The sequence below is a fragment of the Poecilia formosa genome, unplaced genomic scaffold, assembly GCF_000485575.1.
Source record: "Poecilia formosa unplaced genomic scaffold, Poecilia_formosa-5.1.2 Scaffold191, whole genome shotgun sequence".
NCBI lineage: Eukaryota > Metazoa > Chordata > Actinopteri > Cyprinodontiformes > Poeciliidae > Poecilia > Poecilia formosa.
This window is the reverse complement of record NW_006800130.1, coordinates 466904-490841: the sequence shown is the minus strand read 5'-3', so window position 1 is coordinate 490841 and position 23938 is coordinate 466904. Positions and strand designations below refer to the sequence as shown.

The following is a 23938-nucleotide window of genomic DNA, read 5'->3' as shown; positions in this document are numbered from 1 at the left end:
TTATGCATGGTGAGGGAAGCTAAGGTAACCTGCTGCAGATCCAGGAGAGATAAGCAAGTGCTTACGTCTGTTTGCTTTTGGTGTGTATAGCGCATGGGGAGGCTTTTATCACAAACACTTCTTTACTTCTCTATTGAAAATAATGCGTCATCCCAACACAGAAACCAATAAGAAAACTGTTATTGAGATCTGATTTGCGCAAAAAAAAAAACAAAAAAAAAAACTATACAATTAGAAGCGTATTAAAATTAAAAATGATAAAAGGTTGTTCCACCCTAAGCAATGGCATAATGTTGAAATACAAATTAATCTAAAAATTAAACATTTTAAAAATATCAGTTTTGAAAAGTTCAACATTTAAGGTTTAATAAGTAAACGATACAATTTATTCAAATCATTTTAACCATTAGTGGAATCTGGTTACTCTTTTTGGAATTATTAGAGTTAGAAAAGTTGCCTCTTGCGACGTTGATGTGAAGTGGGTTTCCTGTTCGATTAAGGTTTGAAACTTTAATTTCATATAAATTGCTTCACATTTAGTTTAAATTTAAATAACAATGATAATAATTATTTTTAAAACAACTGTTAAAATAGTTGCTTTCTGATCGCCAACACAAAGTTGAGTTTAAGTCAATAAGTCACTCAGATATATTCTAAAACCCATATTTTCTAATATATATCTAAAATTTAAATGACAGCAAGTATTTTCACGTAGAAAGTACTTGGAAAAATGGTGTTTCCATTCCTTTAATTAGAAATGGTACAGGCTACTGATTCAAAAGCTGGGTGGTTTAAAACAGGGAGAGTTTCTCTCATTCTCTTGTTGGTACTTGAGGAATGTTTTTGAAAAATATATATGTAACAAAGAATTGGAGCTCTGTGTCTTTTGGATCCTGTCTGACTTTTCTTTTTGATGTGCATTTATTTGCTGCCCTGACTATTTTTAGGCCCGAAAGTTTTGTCTCAGCCCTTAAGCCTTACAATGTGTATTGATTTACACCATAAAGTAATGGAAATAACTAAAATATCTAATAGAATGGCTCACTTTAGCTTCCTCTTCAAGATAAAATGGACATGTGTTAAGATGTATTTGCTTAATTTAAATCGCAATAATTAAATTTTATTAATGATAAAACTGTAGAAATTATTTTATTTTGGCTATAAAACTTTATATAATTGTGACTCTTATGAAATATGAATTCAATTTGCAAAACCCACTTTCCATTGTAAAATATGGTTTCACTTAATTTAATACTCTGTGCACCAAAATAAGAAACTTTAAACAAATTCAAGATTAGTCATGATACATAAATTAGCTTCAAATCTTGGACAACTCAATTTTGCCTTTTCATAGCTCACAGTAATTATGAAGCAATGGAAAAAAGAAAGAAAAAACAACCTTTTTTCATCTTTATTTGAAAAATTAAAATAAAGTGCTTTTTATATACAATACAAAAACAAAACAAAACAAAAACAGTAGTGATATATGATACAAAAATACAATTCACAATACCTGTACATTGGCAGCTGAATTTACAAAATAACTTTACAAAACCTGTTTACTGGCTGTACAATGCATGTTGACAGGAGTCTGAGCAACGTGTGCTATCTAATAGAAGGCCTGACTACAGTGGTTCATTAGGAGAGAGAGCAGACGACAATACTTTTACAGTGGCATTATTAGTTTCAGCTTGTATTCAATGTACCTGCACATCTTTTTGAGTAGAATATCGCCACAATGCATTTGACTATAGCACATTTATTGTTGGTCATGGCAGTCACTTCACCAAAAGCTGCCATTTGTTTACGCTATTAACAGTCAAAGCATGAGTCTTTTACACTGCATGAGTGATTGCAGCTAGGCAGTCTCAGGACAAAAAAAACAAAACACTTTAATAGGAAATGTAATACTTGAATTTTTTTTTTTTTTTTTTTTTTTTTTTTGAAGATGTGTTTAGGAGTTGTGTTTTAGGAAAAAAATTCAGTCCCTGGCTGAGACTGATGCCACCCAATCAGTGAACAAAACTAATAAAACACCTAACGAGCTATGTTCAATGACAGAGACAATTGTGCCACTATTACATGATAGTACAAATCTTTTTACCGTTTTCAATTGTTTCCACATATGGCCATTTCTTTGACACCTTGCAGTGTCTCATGTAACTCTAAAGCTCTAATACCTGGTTAGTTTATCGTCTCAAGAGGCACATCACCTGATTTTTGTTTCAGAAGGCATTTTAATCCCATTTGCCGAGGCAAATTTATACTCGGAGCCACAACCTGCAACATAATAAGGCTTTTTAACATCATGTGCAAATCCCACAGGAATATGCCTGTTCTTTATGATGCTCTAAGTGCTTTACTTTGTCACAATGCCTAACTAAAACACAACTTATGAAGGATGAAATATCCATGAATTGAGCAGTTATTGTAGTTTATCATTCATTATTTCTGCATAAATATGATTACTCAGTGCACTGGTTCATGTATTTGTCTCTGGATGGGAATGAATCTTATTGCTCTTATGGTCGCTCAAAACTATTTAAGCAGGCAGAGGTTGTTTTTTTTTTATACTTTTCATCTTTAAGACTCATTGGCTAACAATTTAACGCTGAGACTGTACAGATGTGGGATGTTTAAGTCAGAATATTTCTATTTTCACCCCTACTTCCCTGTGACAACAGTGATATATATTTGAAACGCTGAAGAAGGGGTTATAAAAAATGTTTCTGTGCAACCAAAACATTTTGCCACATCGTGATGATAAATATTTATACAGTTTCATCATGCTGCAATAAATCAGCCGCCACAGATTTACATAACAGTCCTGGACCCTCATAATCTGTCCCGTTTTGCCAGCCTGTCAAGGTTTTCACTGCCTTCTGCTCTGGAGCGCTCCACAAATGGCTAGAATACGCTGCATATTTGAAGATTGTATAAAGAGTAGCTTTTTTTTTTTTTTTTTTTTTAGTGGCACTGATTCTAAAGTAATTCACAGCAACAAAACCTTGTGCTTACCCAGTCTCAAGGTGAGGTTATCCTATGTCGATCAACCTCATTTCACATTATTCGCTTTGCATAGACTGCCGATCTTGTGACTAATACCGTGCTGACAAACAGAATGAGATTTCTCTCTGTGTCGCGTGTAGAAACAGAAAACTTAGAAAAGTCAGAATTCATCATAAGAATATTTACATGCTTAAGAGCATATCTGTCTTCATCTATGTTAATATACGTATTCTTCCCCTGTAGCAGTCGAGTTTGTGGGATTTATGTGAAATTTTAATGCTTTTAATGTTTTCTAAAGTGCCTTGCAAAAGTATTCATAATCTTTGAACTTTTTCATATCTTGTCACATTACAACCATAACCTTCAATGTATTTTGTTGGACCTTTCTGTGAAAGACCAACAAAAGGTACCACTTGATGATTCCTTCCATGGAAAAGTTATCTTTTTCTTGTCAAATAAAAATGTACTTTTCTATTAAACTTCTTTCAATCTGATACTCCTAAAACGAAGTTGAGTGCAACCAGCTATTTTCCAGAAATACCTGATTAGTAATTTGAGTGCCCCTGTGTGTAATTTTATCTTTGCGTAAAAACACATATTTTATGAATGGCTCGGGGGACATTAGAGATCAAACAGCATCGTGAAGACCAAGGAACACAGAAAACAGGTCAAAAAACAGGTTTAGATGAAAATCTAAAGAAGCTTAGGAAAGATTATAAAACAAAAATCACAACCTTTGGATATCTTACAGATCAAAGGTCATCTGAAAATGGAAATAGTACGCCACAACAGTAAATTCACCAAGACATAGTTGTCCACTTAAACTGAGAGACTGGGCAAGGAGATCATTAATAAAAAAAAGTAGATGAGAGGCACAAGATAATTTTAGATCAGCTGCAGAAAAGCATAAGTCCGGCAGGAGACTCTGTTAAGAGGACAGATTTTATTTGGCCACTCTACAAATCCGACCTTTATGGAAAAGTAACAAGAAGGAAGTCATTGTTGAAACCAAACTAAAATAAGTTCTTTTTGCAGTTTACCACAGACCAAAGCTATTTGGGCTCTGTGCAAATGTTGAATGGTGCAAAAGTAACACTCATCATCTTGAAAATATCAGTGCTACTACAGTGAAAAATAAATGTGTCAGAATCATGACACAATCAGAGATGTTTTTCTTCAAAAGGACTTGGGAATCTGGTCAGACTTTATGAGACGGATCGAGGTAAAGAGGAATCGTGAAAGAAAACCTGTAACGTGGAACGTCGGACTGAAATTCACATCCCAGCAGAATAATAAACCCATAAGCCCAGAGGTAGAATGGAATGACATTGATCAAAGCCTATTAATGTATGATAATGTCCTCATGGAAATCTACACCTTAATCCAATTGGGATTAAATACTTGAAAAATTCTACTCAAAGATCTCAGTGTATGGATGTATGAACCAGATAGAGAAATACCCCACGTTTGTTTTTTTTTATTTGTAAAAAAAAATATATTAAAAAAAATAAATAAAACCATTTACTTCACAATGATGCACTACATTGTATTAATGTATCGAGCCAAAATTCTAATAACATACATATTTTGTGGTTGTAACACCACAAAATATAGAAAAATTCAAAGGACTGGAAAACTTTTAAAAGGCACTTTGTCATTATAAATGCGCTTTTTATATTTTCTATTTTCCACCACTGAAAAACTATGTCTTTCAATTGTTTCACTTGCAACACACACTAACTAGTGTGAGGCTTCAGTGAAGCGCAAACACCTTCAGACGGCAGAATGACAGTAAAACATTAGAAACCGTGTCAAACTCAGTGACATAAACCTGGAGAAACATTCTGCATTTCCAAGCATTACCAGTGTATTTTATGGACGGAGAAAGTTGAAATGCCCTGAAACACAATCCCTTACCGGTGGTTTTGATGCCACCTCTGTGCTTGTTATATTCATGTGAGCCTTGTGTGAGAGCAAACTGGAAGTTGCTCCGAATGCACCGTGTGAAGGAGAAAAATAAAGTGAAATGCACATTGAACCACAGGGACAGAACAAAAGTGGACAAAGTGCAAAATATCTGTAATGAATGTTTCACTGTCGGAGTGCTGTACTCTTCCTCCTATGAATTTTAGTCTTTACCAACAAGCGCACTCTTTCCAGCTCTTTGCAGTCAGTCTCACACTATAGAGTCTTTAATCTCAGAGCCTAGTCTGACTCGAGGCCGCGGGCATGAGGGAGAGATCTCTACATGGCTCTCTTTTAAGTTCAGAGGCCTCTTTTCTGACTCTGAGAAGCTCTTGGTGTTGTCGGGCGAGGAGCACTCATGAGGCGGAGTGCTGCAAAGGTAGTTGTCATTAAGGGTCTGGTACCCTTTGTGATCCGACGCTGATGTTGTGACAGTGCTGCCGTTTAGCGGTAAATTCTCAACGGGTTTCCCCACTATTCGGGGCTTCTTCTGCTGCATATTGGGGCACTCCCCCTCCTTCAGCATGGATTTCATGTGGTCACGGTTCCTGTAGATCACGAACAGAGAGAAGACCACCACGGAAAATCCCAGGAGAGCGCACACAACAATCAGCTCATTCCAGTAGGTCTTGGTGTTTATCTGCGGAGAGAGGGTTTCCCCTGGCAGAAAAATGACTTCCTCTTGGGAAAGCGGTGGCGCACGGGAACGGCCCGTCAAAGTGGTGCTCTCCTGCCTGGCTTCGCCCCTCACGCAGTAGTTTGCCAGCAACTCCATGAAGCCTTCCTCCACTGACCAGCACTCGTAGGTTTCCTGCCTGCCGGCCTGAGCGACCACCACCAGTCCCCCCTCTGGGCTGGGGTAATGGAAGTGACCTGTGCCTTCGCTGAATTGCCACTTTCTCTCAGCCAAATTGGAGCGCAGCTTGCATGGCAGTACTTTGAAAGTGTTGGCCGGGATTATGATTGCCTGGCATGAAGATGTTCCTGTGTGAAGGAAAAGCAGAAAAAAAGATATAGCAAGCTGTGCTATCTGAATAATAATTGACTTGACACAATAAGTTGACAGCTTTTAGAGGAGCAGTTCACCTACGTGTTGGAGGATGATTAGCAACCCGTGGGCTTGGCTTCCTGCAAATGACTGATGTATTTGCTTCATCTACATCCTGCTGCTGAGCACTGAAACACATGCATCAAATCATTAGGGTTTGTGTTTGCATCATCTAATATTTGCGCTTCACACTGGGTTTTAGCCAGAATATTGTGCAGAGCGGCTCGTACTTGCTTGCAGGAGCCCGTCTGATGTCTACGCACTGCCCCTTGTTCCAGACACAGTATGGATCCCTGGAAAGGATGCACTCCCCACAGCTCTGATAATTAGTGCAGTTAGCTAGTGGAACCTCCACAAGCTCAGAGAGAGATGAAACATAAAGCCGACCCTGGAGAAGACAGGACAAGTCAGGAGGCATTAGACAAATGTCTGTGTGACCTTTTTTTTATTGATTTCCATATCCACTCCTGATGTAATCATTCTGTAGAATTTTTTTTCTTTTTTTAACCATTTTAAATTCATTTACCCTGATTTCAGAAATGGAAGTTTATGTATGCTGACATTCAGGAAGTGTAACACATCCACGTCTAGTAAACTGTTTGCAGATCCCACTAAGAAAATTATACATTTGCTTTGAAGCTCTTTACCACTGGGGAAATTTTTGAAAAACTTTTTTAAGACTGTTTAAGCTGCATAATGAGAAAGCTTTAGAGATAGATTCAACATGCTTCTTTCCAAGCAGCTCTCCTTACCTTCTCGGTGTCCAGCTCAATTTGGTGCACCGGTTTAGAGTCACGAAAGATCACTATCTCTTCAATAATGTGCATCTTGTTTTTGATGTTAATGGCCTTATGGAGTCTTCCGTCATCTAGAAAACACATAGGTTAGCTTAAAATGAGACAAGACTCATGTTAAAGGGAACATCTTACAATTTAGAGCCAGACAACAGACCCCCTGCATTAATCATAAATACATAACAACCATTCTTTCCATTGTTTCTCAAGTCATAGAGACAATTAAAAATCATCTTCTTTTACAACAAGCACTTTTGAAGTCATGGTATTCTAAATTGGAAACACCGCCACAATATAGGGGTGATGATTTTGCATATTTAATATAAAGAGTAAAAATGATGGGCTGAAAACAATCTGACAAACCTGAAAAGAAAATGCTCAAATTGTAACACACGCCATTAGAGACACAACATATTTTTGTCTTTAAAAGGCGTGCTTGAAAGCACCGCCTTTAATATTGGTGGAAAGTGCCTTACCTGTGCCAATGAAAAGAACATTGTAGACCTTTTTAGCTGTCTGGACTCCATGGACCACAATCTGCGTGTAGCGTACGTTGCGCTTCAGCAGGAGAGGCTGGCTGCGAATCACGCTGTCCATCAGGAAGTGGTCTTTGACAAAATTCAGCACCTTGTCTGGCATGTGCAGCGAGGAAGAGATTCCCAGCCCTTTGGTGGCATTTGTAATACACTATGGAGGCAACAAAACACGTGATCTTATTTACATATTCTATCACACTTGATATAAAAGACAAACAGTGGTTTGGTAGAATCTTTATCAAATAGCAGTCTGGCCATTAATCATTAAGATCATAACTGATGTGCAGACCACAGCACGTCTGTCTTGCAACTGACATGACTCTGTTGTGTGTTGATGCTAATATGTTGTTCAGGTTCTCCAGCAGAGGGCAGCAGATATGTACTCACAGCTCCAGGCCGAGGCTCCGGGACAGGATGGTTGTACGTGTACCACTGCTGGGTCTCTCTGTTGACCTCGCGGTAGCGCCCATTGAAAGCCTTTTCCACTTTGTCCATGGTGAACGAACAGACTGCAGAGCTTCCTGACGCACCTTTATACCTTAGTGACAAAAAAAGTTTCGTAAAAATCTAAAAATATTAGAAATTGCCCTTAAGATTCCACAAAAAGTGTAGGTTTCTAGCAGGAACATTCCCAGAAGTAGTACACACAATTCTCACTCCTACAGCATCAAAATCTGAGTCCATGTAGAGTTATCTCTAATTTGAACTCATACTACTACTATACTCCCTACGTATTACACTTGTCAGATTTAGATGTCTTATTTCTGTTTTGACATGTGTTTTACATACTGCAAATATTTTTTTCTAAATTTTGTTGGTATGGTGTTTTAAACATTTATCCTCACCACTGAGATGTGAAGACTCCATAAAACAGAGTGGTCTTCCAGTCTCCAGGACTCGGCGTGAGAACAAACATGTCTTGGATTATGTTGAAGGGAAAACCATCATCAGGCAGCGAGCACAGGAGCTGGGCCTTTAAGAAAGTGGTCCACTTCTTCTGCAACACCCTCTCACCTCCGATGTCGCCCTACAAGACAAATGCTGGCGGTTAAAAGTCAAAAAGACTTTTAACCGCCCTTTACACCAGTAAAGGGCGTAATAGCATAAGTGAAAGTTCCTGAAGACCTGTATGGAACATGCAATATTGTTAACATGTCATTTCATTTTCTTTTTATTTGCCCTCTTCTTTCTGAAAGCATAGACAAAGTGTGTTTGGTCCAAAGTTGGATCTGATTAACCAGAGAAGAAGGAAAAATATTAACCCCTTATGGGCTCAATCAGCTTTGCCTCCCACAGAGATTTACCCCAAGGCAGAACGCTTCTAGGTCATGAAAACAAACTACATCATCTTAACAGGCATAGATAAAACAACACTTGGGCCTCTGAAGAGGGCAAGTGCTTCTGAGAGAAAAAGAGAAATAAACAATGCCCCCCAACAACCTCTCTTCCCTGACATGGCCCCTCTGATTTGCTGCCCTTGGCATAATCCTTTATTGTGCCATGAGTGACACAGGATCTTGTTGACATGAGAGCTAATTTAGCAAATACATTGCTGAGAGACAGGAGTGGAAGTTTGATGTCTCATCTGATGGATTTAAGACTCAGATGCGAGTGTTCCCACATATCCAACACGATGAAAGGGTGATGATCAGAAGCCGGAAAAGACAAAACAACAACACCTGAATGATCTAAATGACCTAAAACCTTGGTTAGGTGCACCCTCCCAGGAGACTACTGGAGCCCTGCTGGGGATGAAATGATCCATAACAAATACTGAAGCAATGACTGTGGTTATTGCAGTAACCCAGGCAGATAATAGGGAACATGCATCCCCATGTTTTATAATTTAAAGCTACCGTGATCTTAAACTGACTGCTAAATAATTGAAGCAAATGCATTCCATTCATTAATCCTCTTGTAAAAGCATCCCTTGTTCGAAAGGCAGCTCATGGACAGGCCTGCCGGCAAAGGCAGCTTTATGGGAAACTGAGCAAATCACGCAAATGAGAACACACTTTGTTTTGTTTGTTCCCGGCAAAACATTGTTTATCCAGGTTAGCCCCGATGATGCAGAGCTAAAGCAGCAAACACCTGAACATGCATAATGACAGAGAAAGCAGCCTCTGCAGAGATTTGAACTGGCTTTAGGGAGATAACAGAAACAAAGCGCAGATTTTACTATTTTATTTGAACCATTTGTACCCGATTATACCAGCTTTTGTTTTTCTTCTGGCTTACATTCTACACTTAAGGATTGTGGAAATTCCCTTATGGGTAATCCGTACCAGGAAACTTTAAGATGAGTTCCTCATTTTACAATTTCTGAGAAAACTACATGAGTGAGTGATTACTTGATTCTGGTAAATGGAGCCTTTAAACTGAATGTTTGGAAAACTTAAGTAAATAGTTGAATAATAACAGTTTAAACCTTTTGGGCGATGCCTGGTGTAGATTAATGCCCAGGAGCTGAACTTTGTCTAACATCAGTTCAGTCTGTAAGCTTGAATTAGTCATGTTAAATCCCCCAAAGAAATACAAAACATTTATAGAAGTTTAGTATGTTTCAGTGTATCTTTACATACTTACATGAACACTCCTAATTTGACTTATTTATTTTATAATCTGTAAAAAAAATCCTTCCTAAGAAATACTTTTATCTTTCTGTGTCCATCATATATCTAAATAATTTATTTATTAATTCATTTATTTATTTATGATAACAACATGAGATGGAGGACTGATTAAAAAATTAATTCTTCTCAAATTCTACAGAGTATAGCAATTGGGGAAAGTGTTAAAGTTTGCTGAATAAGAAATTAACAATACGTTTTCTAGGTTGGTCAAATGCTTTTTTTATAATAAATTGTTTTACTGCTTGTTCAGAGTTCCAAAGAAAAGCCTTCAAAGGCCTTCATAACTGCCAAACAGTTTGGGCAGAGGGACAGAGAAAAGAACACCAAGTCTAGTGCTGCGTCTTTGGCTTGCAGGATGTTAAGGCAGTGATATGAATGGGGGAAAAAAAACAAAAAAAAACAACAACTTTCAAAGATACTTTTTTAACACTTTTAAAGAAAAGCAAAATTCTGACAACTGTATCAAAGCGATACACCACAAAAAACAAAAAAAAATCTGTCTAGTCTAGCAAACTCATCAGGGCTTGCTCTGACTCAACTGGAGTTTCCCACTGGTTCTTCTTCACGGGTTGTGTTTGAGTCTCTCAACACAGCTGGCAGTTTCCGACCAGAAAACCAGCCAATCAGATGAGGACTTTGTCAGACATGCAGCCAGTGTTGGTGAACAATTAGGAAATATATTTTAGATAAGTAATGTTTCCTTGCATGTCTTTTAAACTTAGGGAGGACCAAAGACTGTAAATAAACGTTCATGTAGATGAATCACTTTCTCCTGGCTGGAGTTGCTTCTTTTTTCAAGTTCAGATGATATAATTATTCCACTGAATGAAAGGACAGTCCAAATATGGTTTAACAAATTAACCATTCAATTTATGGATAATTCATATGAAAAATACTTTGACACATCTTAATAGACAGTCATGTTGATGCATTGGAGAAGGTGTAGGAGGGAAACAGTTTAGTATAAGAGGTTACATCTAAATCTAAAAAGTCTGTGAATAACATTTTCATGGTATTTGTAGAAATATTTCTGGGTGAAAGGTCGCCATACATTTGTCTGAGCTGCAATGATAATATGAGTATTTCAGAAGCATGTAAATACTTGCCGTCTTTAACAAATATTTTGTAAGGTCAACATTCCACAGCTGATAAACTCAAATACTACAACTGAAGCCGCTGTGTCTGTTTACTGAATCCAGATCTGAAGACAAACATTTGTTCCTTGGGAATTTAAAGATGAGATTTCGAAAAAAAAAAATAATAATAAATAAATAAAATCAAACAAAGCAGACAGATGGAAGGGACATGTTTTCCCTATATCACCACCCAGTAGGAGTGGAAGCCACACAAGATGTATTTAAGCTGAAAAGCAGCTTTACGAAGATGATGCATGTACATTTAGAGGAGGGAGACTGAGAACAAATACATGAAACAGACAAACAAGCCCTCGCCTCCATCGGGTTCGATATAATCCTAAAGCGACTGCAGGGCTAGATGTTGCTTGAGGATATAAAAGCATCCTCAGATGGAAATGTCTGCCCTGTAGTATCACTCACCTTACACACGCGAGCGATGCGTGACACGACAGTGTTGTCAAAGAAATCAAACTCCTTCCCTGCTTCACTGAAGAAGAAGTAAATCTTATCGTCATCGCCCACAAGGTTGCCCTTGGGCAGGCTCTCCTGTATGTAAGCTGAGCCAACAAAGGCTGGGTCTGAAAGGAAAGTAACAATACCGTCACACTGGGATCTGGGAACATACATCCTCACTGCTGAGTGAAATCCACATCCAGCAGGGACAGAAGATGGTTTCCCATTGTAGACTGATCACGCAGCATTTCTGGCACTCTGTTTTAAAGCTGAGTATTTATCCATTGTACAATAGAAATGTTATCACTTGAGAGATATGATGAAAAGCATTGCTTCACAGCTACACCAACGTACCTTGAAGCCAGTTGAGAGAGTTTTCGGTTTTCAGAGCAGTTCCCTGGCTCAAGCTTTTGTAGATTATGGGTTCATTTCCTTGGAAATTACTGACTGTGCCGGCATACAGCTCCCCATCTGCAATGCAGACAAGAATGATCACAATGTTTCTCCAAAAGAAAAAAAATGTTTCTGCGTCGCATAGTAATGAAATCCAGAGAATATCTTACAGTTTTTATCGCTGACATCACCGAATGTGCATCTTGAAACTTTTAACAAAGCTTGGTGGTTATCAACCCCTTACTCCCAAATTTCTAAGTTGTGAAACACATTTTTTCCAAACTAGCATCCCTTTAAGGATATGTTTGTGTCATTCCATCTTCAAAAACACACCTAGAGCAATATATATATATGGTTTCTGCTGGGTAACACAACCAGTGTGTGGTCTTCAATTTGTATAAACCTACCAGCCATGATGGCAGTGGACTTGTAGTCTGGGTTGAATGGGCAGCGGCTGCGTCCGTCCTCTGTAACAATCTCACCAGCATCACTTTTGACAAACGAGAAGTCCGCAGTCCTCTGAGGGGCAAGCACACATACACACGGCACATGTGATAAGCGAATTGGAAAGGCGAAGCTCTAAGTTGACAGTAACCTCTCTGTCAGATTTTGCTCTAAAAGGTGGTCAGTCTTTGGCCAAAGTTGAAGTGCAGGTCAGTAATGTTTGTTTGTTCTGGCTTGTTCTAAAAGGCACTAAAAGATCTGAAGAAAATGTATAAAAACCAGATCGATTCTTATGTAAACTGATTACATGCATTATATATTTTCATCTTATCCCCGTGGACATCCAAGCTAATAAAATAATGCACGCATATTGTATCTGACTGGTCTGCACGTCTCACTCAGACAGACTGCTGAGCGAGTGGAGAGGCAGGAAGTGGGATGCATCAGATTTGAGATGATGTTCCACTAAAATCAAATAAATGAATCCCATGCAAAGTCCTGTATCTGACTAATCACCTTTTATGAGGGAAGACAAACATTATCGCCGTCTTTAAATCTTAAAGAAATGCAGAAGCAAGGCTACTGCACAGATGGGATATCTTTGAAAGGGTGGAAACTTACAATGTAGGCACACATTGGGCTGAAGGCGTACGTCCCGCATATGTACAGATGAGTGCTGTTCATTTTCAGTAAAATCTTTATGTAGTTGAAGCAGTCCCTCTGTTTTAAAAAGACAAAGAAGGGTTTATTATAAATTTTCCAGCTGCTATACAAGTAAAAAGCAACAATGTATATTATATTAAATTATATTATATAATATAGAGATTAGAGAAAAAGGCGCAAAGTTTAAAATAAAGATCAAATGTTTTGTTTTTGCACAGTAATTTGAACTCCCCCCATTTACACAAGCTCCATTTCCCTTTGCAAACATGCTCCAGTGTCAAAGGTTCAGATCTAAAGTAAAGAAGTTTAACAAAAGCGCAATAAAACAGTGTGTTTGAAAAGGAAGGGAAAAACCCCATTGTTATGAGAAGGAAAGTTCCAAGATGACAGGAAATGTCCGGGTTTCTGTCCTGGCCTGGGCTTGGTTCCCAAATGTCATTCAGCAGCAGTGAGGGCTAAAGTTCAGTAAATAATGTTTGAGCCATGTGAGTTCAGCTATGTGCACTTCAAACCAACAGTTGACTCGCCTGAAGATCTTTGCCTTTGAAACTGCACTCGTCTCTCTTCCTCTCTGGAGTTTTCCACGTGAGCTGCAGGAAAAAAAAAATAAAAAAAATGCTGTGTTATTTAAACTATATCTTTATCACTGTGAAGCATAACATTCCGCTTGCTCTCTTGTGATCACTTAATCCCTATTGCCAAATTTCCGCCTTACATGAGGGATTCAAGGAGCTACATTCATATTTATATGCTTAACATCACAGTGCAGTTTAAAGGTTGCAGCACGCAGGCTCTTACATTTCTTTGTAGTTTCGCTGCACTGATATCAGAGAGGTTGAGAGCAAACAGAATCTCCCGGGCACCGATATACAGCATGTTGTCTTCACTGCTGAGCAGGAGGGAGGTGAAGTTGAAGACCCCGTTGGCTGAAAAGCTTCTGGTTGTCCTTTCCTTTGCGTCTGGCCAGAAACAGAAAGGTGGTCATTGTAAGTAATATTAATTGGATTTTCTTCAGTCATCATATGTAAATGCATTATGTGGAATCATCACTATGAACAAATCAACAGGCTACATATATGATTTGACATCTGGTATGGCAGTAAGAGCTACCCTTTAAAATAGCAGGAAAGCATAAAACAACTACAGCTTAAACATTCAAAAATAGGTTTTGTGAACAATTATTCAAAAATAAAAATAAAATACATGATTGGTTCAGGACATCATTTCACTCCAATTGTAGAAAAAACATCTCCTCTTGTGAATTTCAATTAATTACTAAATATTTAGTTCTGAGAATAATGTCAATCATTACTTTGGTATAAAGGGTGAATTATTTACAACTGTAAGTATACAAAAAAAATATTTATAGCAATGTCTTCTTATGCACTAGTGGTGGCGGTTAATGTCCTTATGTACCGATGGCAAAGCATCTGCATTGTAACTTATACACTTATGCAGTGATGAATATTTGAGTTCAAACCCAGAGCAATAACACAAAAAGCAATAAAAATTACCACTACAACATTATCCCGTAAAGTAGTTAGTTACCAAGGAGACCGATGGTGGATAAATATGATGGAGTAACATTGCTGACCATGGAGTAAATTAGAATGGAATAGAAACACCCTGGGGGTAAATTATCGTATGAAATAATATCAAATTAATTCCTTGCATTTGTTTAACTACCACAATAGTTTTTGGGAAAAAAAAAACAAACAAAAAAAACAAATATTAGTAACAGATTCACATCAAGTCAGGAAATAAATGTCATTATGTGTATCTTTTTTTTTTTTTCATGCAGGACATAAAGACTCATGCATCTGTTACAGTTAAACAGTGTTACTGCCTAAGTGGTCATGATTCAATAAAGAGACAAAGGTTGAATCATCAGCTCCCTAAATCTCTCCTGCTGATGATTTATTAGCCCACGTGTTTCTTGGATTTACGGCCCATCAGCACAGGCTCAGCTTGAACGAGTTGCCTTAATTGCATGCCAACGTAAACAGAGCGTGGGAGCTGATGGAAACTTGAAGGGACTGAACCTCTGCCCCTAAAAGTATGACAACTGAAGGAAAAATAACATATCAAAGAGCTTTAAAAAAAAAAAAAAACACTTAAGAAGATCCTTTTGGATTGTTCGCTTCTAATGGGATTTTGCTTGAAATGAAGAGTCTGATTCAACTTTCAGCTACTGCTTTAAGGGACTGAGCATTTAATGAGGTGAAAAGTAGGGTCTTAACGCCATGTTTCACTCCTAATATGAGCCTTAAACTGTTTGTCTTATAAAGGGATACTGATTTAATTCAAAACATAACTTAATGGAATAACCACATGCGAAAAAAAAAAAAAAAGAAGACAGTGATGCATTATAGTGCAGAATCCAATTCAGTTGTGTTTTATCTATGTTGGTATCAGAGTAGATTGAACCCCAGATGCTGCTGGCAACAATTTAAGATACTTTTTTCTACGTTTAACCAACTCACTCCAGGAAGAGTCTTTAAATTCTACTCATAAGAAGCTCAACCACCCTGCAGTATGTGTGTCCTAATTTAACCGCGTCTTGGTTCTACAGCAGGTTGAGAGACTTCCTCTCCTCCGGGAAAACAACATGTTAATAGGAGTCCATCGCCACGGCAACACTGAGCCATATTGTAGTTAAATCTGTCTGTGAATCCACAAGAGGCAATGCTCCACGTACATGTACCCACAAGGGGCTTTTCAGTAGCACTACAGGATAAATGAACGGCTGCTCCGTTGTATTCTGCAACTCGTTTTGTTTCCTTTATCACGAACATGAGCATAAAATGATTCTGTTTTTTCTTTTACTCAAAAATAACTTCAGAGTTGTTTTCTGCAATGAGATCAATTCTGGCAAACTGGAACACCACAGCTGTGAAAGAAAACCAACTTAGACAATTGCATATTTATATATTGGGTTGTTTTGTAAATAAAAAAAATATATACTTTTATGACTTTATTAAAGTAAATAATCTTTTGCAGTGAAGCATTTTACACATTTTGCATTATTTTAATAAAAGATTGTGGGAGAACTGAAAAAAGAAAGCAATGATTAAGTTCAACCATCTAAATTTAAGTTGTAGGTTAAATTGAGGCTAGGCTATCAACGGAGATAAGAAAAAAACAAAAACAAAACACAAATTTGGTAAGTTATTTTAAAACTGCTTTAAATACAGGCCACAAAATGTCAGATGACATGCAAGTATGCTAATGAGCAAAATTGTTTTTTTTTTTTTAGTTACACTTATTTATTTATTCTTGTGTTTTATAATGCCACTAATGTCATAGCACGTCACACTCCAGATCCTACCTTTTTTGTACAAAAAGTGGACTTAAAGAAAATTATCTTTAATGCTATCTTAAAGATTATTATTTATTATTATTATTATTATTATTATAAAGTTATTTTCAAAAGCTACTTCTAATCTGACAAATAAGCTGACAGTGCTGTAAAACACATTAAATTCTGTAATGTCTTTTGGTTTTGGTCTGTCACTGCAAGATTAGTTAAACATTTACAGGAGACATAAGGCAGTGGTGGCTTTTATAAATCTAATGACAAAAAGTGGTTCTGATCCTTCTGAATCAAAAAGACTTTCTCTTCCAAATTCTTTCACTCTGTCTCAAACTCAAGATGGAATAAAAACTTTTGTGAAAGGTCTCTTAATTTTGTTAACAGGACCAACAGTGAAGAACAGAAACATGGTTTTTGAAGTAACTCATTAGTCAGCCCATGAGCAGACCGGTTTCCTTTCTAATGAGCAAAGTTAACAAGTGGATTGAGCTTCTTAAAAGGAATCTAAGACTAAATGTTTGACCGTCTGAGCTCCTTTTCCTGGCGGCATTTCTGCACAACACAATCTGAGGTGCTCAGCAGATGAAGGGAAACATTAGAGTCAAATGGAGGCACTTATGAATATAAGGACAGCTTGTATCTGTGATAGAGAACCAAATAAAGCAGATGCAAACATCAGGCCATTACTGACGAGGTACACCAGTATTACTGCAATCTGTCTAAATTACTAACCTTGTTTGTTCTTTTAAGAGCCAAACTGCCTTACAAGGAATTTAGTTTTCAGTTCAGAGATTTGTTTTTATGTGAACCAAAAAAACAACAACAACATTTTATACTAAATCATTGTCAAAATTTATGCTAAGTAAGTCAGGCAATAAAAACTATGTCAACATTGCACAATCTTTTTAGCACAAATGTATTCCCGTAGCGTGCAAACTCCTCAACAAAATTCCTTGTTTTTCTATAAGATATGACAGATTTTTTTAGATCTTCCTGGCAAGTAGAAGAAAATGAGGGAATTTTGTTTTGTAGGAGAGATACTGAGAGTTTATCTATAAAAACAACTTGGAAAAACAACAACAACTACCTGCACTTTAGGAACAGTGACTTTGTTGACTTGTACTTTGTCCAGATCAAGCTTGCTGATTATTCTTGGACAGTTTCTGCTCAAAACAGGTTTCCAGCAGTAAGTTTGTCAAATAAAAGTAAATCAGTTACAAAGAAATTTGAATATTATTCGAATTTATACTGAAAACATCTCAAAACCTTACTGGAAGATGATCATGTAGATTATAAATTTATAGTTAAGTTCTAATGTGTGTTTTTTCAAACAATTTAGATTTTCTTTCTCCTTTAACTAAAAGCAATCTATATTACAATTCCTTATGTTTATTGAGTATTTATTTTAAAAGCAGCTAATGTCAAGGACTGAATATACAGCGACTATCTTTAGCTGTTTTTCCTTTAACAACTGAACACCGAAGAGATTTGTGACTAATGCAACCTAGTGCTGCTTGCATTTGATACATCAACTGAACAGAAATAAATATTGAATTATTATTTTTCTGATTGGCTAATCAGTAGTTTACTGATCGACAAGAAAAAAAATCACCCTATTCCCATCTCTGTCTAATTTCTGTGGTTTATGCAGCTGGTTTTGTATGTTTTTCATTGTATCTTCTTAGTCTAAATGCTAAATTAGTAAAGCCTAAAAACAAAGGATCTTTGTTTTCTAATAATTGTGCTCTACTGATGTGAACAATAAGCAGAAAGTGATCAGACAGATGACATCTATCCAGTGGCAACTGAATAAATTATACCAACACATTGGTAGGCAGAGCTGGAGGCTTTACATCTCATCATGTCGCTGATAGTAGACCTCTGATGATGGACTTTGTGAGAGCAGCTTTGTGTGGTTATAGCACTTCATCTGTGACCTTTTCCCACCAAGCCATGAACTGCACACTCTGCAGCTGCAAGCAATAAAGCATCATAGCCATTATTATGTAATTAAAAGTAATTTCTACAAATGACTGTTAAATTTCCTGAAAACTGTCTTGGATGGACTTGAAAATCTTTTTTCAGAACAGATTATTATAAAGTTTAAGGGAGTCCCATTCGATTCTATTTGGTCAGCTTTGATTTGCTTTGTGTATGAATTGTACTGTACAAATTACTTGCTTTAGCATTCTAATAATCAGTGTCTTGGGTGCCATTAACTGTGGCAAACATAATTGTGAACTACAACACAATAGGTCTATTTGTACTGGGAAAAGATGGTTTTATAGATTTAGTTCGTAAAACTCAGGCTACATTGAAGCAGAAGTGAACATTTGCAGGATTTATTGAATGTGGAACATCTTTGAAAGGAAGTGTGTTCTGTCCTTTACTGATAGTGAGCTAAAGGCTTTCTTTTGTAGAGTCAGAACTGTATCTGACTAAATGGTGCCTTTTTTTGTTATTTATATATCAACTCGTTTACAAGTGAGTTCAGCGGAACATTACCACACACAAAAACAAGCTTGATTTGATTTGATTTAAATATCACTGATAATATCACAAATCATTTTTTTTACCACTAGGAATATGCTTATTGCATAATAATTGTAATTCACAATAATGTACTTGCTACAGTTGTCATGTTTGCCAACTTCACCAAAAACAGTGATAATAAAAAAAAAGATGAGACCAGTTTTTGTAGACCACAATTCATACATGAGGCAATTCCATGTGCTTCACAGAACAACAAATTAACAAATTAAAGGAAAATAAATTGAAACAAGAAATGGAATAAAACACCTAGTAACTTTTAGATAAAAGTACTATAGATAAAGGCAATTTTAAGACAAATAAATACAAATAAATACCAGGCATGATCAAATGAACAGATAAAGTTGCAGTCAACAGTCTCTGTGCATCTTATGTTTTAGAGGTGTCTGTCCTAGAGTTGAGGAGTTTAGGAAAATTATGTATCACCTTGTTAATGTTTAAAAGTTAGCATTTTACCAATAGGCTGAAAAAACAGATGTTGGTCCTGGCTGTGGCATCAACACTTTGGATGAGCTGCAGATACCTCATTTATTTTACACAGAAACCAATTCATGTGACCGTAACAAATTCAACTTACTGAAAATAACCTACTGATTTATGTATAGACATAATGTATGTTAAAATGTATGTCTGAATTTATAACGCCTTTGTTTCTTACTTTTTGGTTTTTAACCTCATTGAGTGTAGATTTAGATTTCTGATCCCTAACTATCCATTTTTGGGGCCAAAAAAAGGGACTTGTTTATTTTCTGTCATATACAAAGAGATCTTTCAGTACTTCACAATCTGAGCTACATGGAACATAGATATAGGATACATGTGGCCCAAGAATGGAGCCTTGACTAACTCCATGTGATCTTTGTATGCTCAGAAAGAAAGTGCCATCGTCCAATTTGTATCAAGCAACACATTTAAGGCGGATCATCTTTAAGGGACATCAGACAGCCCATTTCCAGTCTTCTGAGCATTAAGATGACCTACATTGCAATGTCTCAGGGAGCTCCAGGTAATGCTAGCAAATAATGGTTTTAGAACAGCAGGACTTATTAAAGAGGCAAACTCACAAACCCAAAGTGGATAAACAAATCTGTATGTATTCATTACAGAAATACCCACAGAGAAAGCTACATGACTATGGAAACTGACAGCTTACATTAAGAATAGGTTTTGCATTGTGCAGAAAATGTGAGAGCAAAGGGACGATTTCCTACATACTAGGCATAAAGAAGAAAACTCTGTGTAGTTTTAATCCTTTCACTGCTGCTTTCACAGGATGGGGAGTCATTTAAGCAGCGACCACAGAGGCAGAAACCTTTAACAAGGGGTCAACCTATAGCAGTGTCAAATTGTCTTGTAAGACACAAAACAGCCACAGTGGAGCACTAACTGGATTATCCCAAGTATTTTAAAGCTTGCTTTTAAAAGCTCGTCCTGAATGGATAATTGTGTGGGAGAGTGAACCAGTAAAGCTAAAGGACAGGGACTGGAGCATCTGGAGTGCATTATGAAAAGGCCAAGAGGCTGAGAAGTTCCTCTGGCCAAGTAGTGAGCCTGCTGTTTGTGTTGGTAAACTGTGGGGCTGAATTTAGTTAGTAAGATGTCGTCCCTACAGCACCATCTCTGGGGACAATACAGTATCTTTGCCAGTTTCTAATAATGTCATGGTGTGAGAACTACAAATATCTGCAAGTGTGATGGACAATGAGGGGAAGGCAGAATAAAGACACGTTTTACATATTCACACGGCATGGATTAACAATATAAGCTTTAGTGGTGCGATTTACAACACCACAGTGTGACATTGCAGGAATCCTGCTAATCTGTAAACATAAACAGCGCTTTGCTCTAATAAATTATCAAAAAGGAACGCACCTCAGGAGAGGCGTTTTCTCATGAGGCAGTCCTTGTTCATTCAGGGAACAACAAATGCTGAATTAACCGTAATAATGTTAAGCAGGTGGTGGTTCATCAGGAACTCACCATGACCCCCTTCCTCTGGTTCTGGAGCATTAGGAACAGAGGGGCTGTACAGGAGGTCCCGACCTGTTTCTAAGTGCAGCACAGCACTAAGACCTTACTATTTGTTCTGAGCAATTACACTCGCTAAGCACAAAAAGCACCTTGTATGGAAAGCAGCTTTGCAGAGGTCAATAGGTGCAGGATTATATGCACAATATGGACATTGTGATGTTATGAAGAAACACAAGTGTACCAGCAAAACAAAAACTTACGATATGCATTCAAAACATACTATTTACGATAATTATTAGAGCTTAAAATGTGACCTTCATGGCACTTCCACATCAGAAATGAAAGAAACCCATATTAGGATGTACAGCCACTGACCCCATGTGTATGACAGTCAGCAACCTAATGCATTTAAGCATCTAGATACAATTAAAATGACTTTTAACCTCAAACTGAGCATCAGAATGAGAAAGAAAGGAGATTTAAACAACTATGAGTGTTGCTATTACATTATGACAGAGTTAAAACTTAATTATTTGGAAGGTGTATCTAATAAAGTGGGGCTTGAGTGAATACTATGATGTCCTTTTGTACAAATTTTAGCTTGAGGAGCTAGCTAGAAATGGTTTATTCATGGAATCATCAAATAGAAAAAAAAAACAAAAAACAATTTTCACAATGTGCAGACTGGCTCCATAGAAAATATTGATGCAATTCAGATAGATACAGAGGTTTTGAAATAAAAATGATAGAAATAAGACACAACAAAAATTATTTAATTTTTATTATTAATACAAGAATCCAAACTCATTTAATACACTTTTAGATTAAAAAATATATACTTTTCTAACCCAGATAGTCTTTAGGAAAAAATGCTTTATGTTACCTAACAATTACTAATTTTGTTGATGTAGTTATCACATGTTTGCAGCACTACATCTTTTATCTGTAATTTTGCTGTGACAAAGTATATTGAACAAGGTTAAGAACTTCTCCATGGAAAAAAAAAGATCACATAAGTGCATCTGTACTACAGAGTAAATAACACTTACACTCAAACTGAAAAAAAAACATAAAAATCCCACGTAAACATACTTTTCAGACAGCAACAGCATTATAAGGTTGTAATATCACTTGACACTGCTGTCATTTGAAGCTACTGCAGACTGGCTAATTTAACTAATTTGAACATTTAAATAGTGAAAACTTTCTCGCTCACAGCATGGCTGCAGGCATGCCCCTAACCCAAAATAAAGAACCATGGTCACTTGGATTGTCACAGAGGGATCAACGGGGAATAAATAGAGGAGGGGGAGGGCTTATAGGTGTGCCTTTAAAAAGTACTCCAACTCACAAAGCCCTTCAGCATGGTCTACATTAAAGTCTGGAACAAAAGCAGAGAGAAAGGCAGTTGCAGGCTTTACTCCATGAACCCATGATCCGTGCTGATAGGCACATAATGAGAACCAGACAAGTGTTCACACCATAACACATACAAATCCCCATTCATTATTCGTGGCAGATTACCCTCTTCATTAAGGCAGAGGAGGGAACCAGGGGGATCCAGAGGGACCCAGAGGGAAGTGGAGGGGACATTAGCAAATGAGAATGCTACCGATGAAGATCAGCCAGCCGGTTCTCTGGCTTTCCCAAGCTGGCACAGTTTAGGCATGCAAGATGTCAAGCTAGCAGGCATCCAGATAGGACAGCGAGCACCGGAAGCCGTGACGAGGCCCGACAGTTTTTGCTGTATAAAGTTCATGTCCCTGAGGCTTGTGGTTCTGCATTCTGCTTTGATACTGTATATACAATGTGACAAAGACTTTCTGCGGGGAGACTGGAAAATGTCAGCGTAGCAGAACTGACGTTACCAAAGCAAGGCAGCGTTTATCAAAGCTCTGCTGACCTTCATTCGCATACTGAAACTCAGGATTTTCCTTATTTCGTGATCTGCAGACCTTCTAAGTGCAACAAGATGTGTTTTTGAACAAATCATTTGCATTCAGAGCTGCCATCCGTATAGAAATATAATTAATTCATTGTTAAAAGTGACTTATGTTACTGCACAGGCTGATTATGGGCCTTATTAGCCTTATTGCAAACCTACAAGACAGAGAACAAAACAACCAACTTTGACTGGCATCGGTCTCAAAGACTGTATCCATCAGTTTATATACTGAGAACTTGAGGCATGTGAATCATGCATGTTTTATGGTGTTGTTTAACTCTGGCTGCACGCCCTAAAAGCAAATCTTTGCAGCAGAACAGACGAGCGCATAAAGCATCTTTTCACAAAATGATTGATGATGTGTGTTGTTGTGAAACACTCAGCCTCTGTGTGCTCTGCAGAGGCAGGGGAGGTGAGAGAGATTATATGTTCAGGTAAAAAGTCCAACATGTAGACAAGGCGCAAGCTCAGACAGGCTCAACTTTCTGAAAGCGCTGAGTAGTCCTGGGCTGAAAAGGGAATCAGAGGACTATATAAAAGCACTCAACGAGATCCTTCCACACAATCTTCTGTGACATACACTAACGAAGCCTGACCATGAGTCACTCACCACAGTTCAAACATCACAATCTTACACTAATTCCTTAATGTGTCATTGCGTTTAATTTCCATGGAGATAATAAGGTGTAATTTTTGGTGAGATCCAACTTGTCATCTCCTCTGCATCCCAACAATAATCTGATTCACGGTTATGAATTTTTCTACATGGTCTAGCTGTATGACCATAAATCACATAAAATAGCATGACGCTGAAACCCAGAGTTCTTTCATAGTTACCTTTGACTGACCTATTTATACTGAAAAATCAATTCTATTCTTTAGTCCAATTTTACTTTTTTTTTTTCTTATCCTCCAGCAATGTAATTTTTACAAATACTTAAATGTAAAATACTCTGAATTGCCTTGTGTCTGGAACTATCAATACACTTGCACAGACTTGCCTTGGGTGAGTTCAGATATATTTTCAGTGAAAGCTGACAGGAATATTCAACATGTTTCAAAGTTTCAAGTCAGTTTTGCAAGCA

General features: G+C 37.3%; 1 protein-coding gene across 4 annotated transcripts in view; it reads right to left on the bottom strand.

Moving 5' to 3' along the window:
* Positions 1-2578: 2578 nt before the first annotated feature.
* Positions 2579-23938, bottom strand: part of sema4ba (sema domain, immunoglobulin domain (Ig), transmembrane domain (TM) and short cytoplasmic domain, (semaphorin) 4Ba) — a 54175-nt gene continuing 32815 nt past the window's right edge. For all 4 annotated transcript variants that reach the window (XM_016678819.1, XM_016678820.1, XM_007566394.2 and 1 more), the window contains exons 3-15: positions 13873-14033; positions 13602-13664; positions 13033-13131; positions 12375-12486; positions 11929-12045; positions 11542-11699; positions 8198-8379; positions 7740-7890; positions 7293-7503; positions 6775-6890; positions 6253-6410; positions 6065-6150; positions 2579-5958 (exon numbers count right to left, since the gene is read on the bottom strand). In XM_016678819.1, coding sequence (XP_016534305.1) covers positions 5186-5958; positions 6065-6150; positions 6253-6410; positions 6775-6890; positions 7293-7503; positions 7740-7890; positions 8198-8379; positions 11542-11699; positions 11929-12045; positions 12375-12486; positions 13033-13131; positions 13602-13664; positions 13873-14033 — 2387 coding nt within the window. In that variant the 3' untranslated portion in view covers positions 2579-5185. The remainder of the gene's footprint in view (positions 5959-6064; positions 6151-6252; positions 6411-6774; positions 6891-7292; positions 7504-7739; positions 7891-8197; positions 8380-11541; positions 11700-11928; positions 12046-12374; positions 12487-13032; positions 13132-13601; positions 13665-13872; positions 14034-23938) is intronic.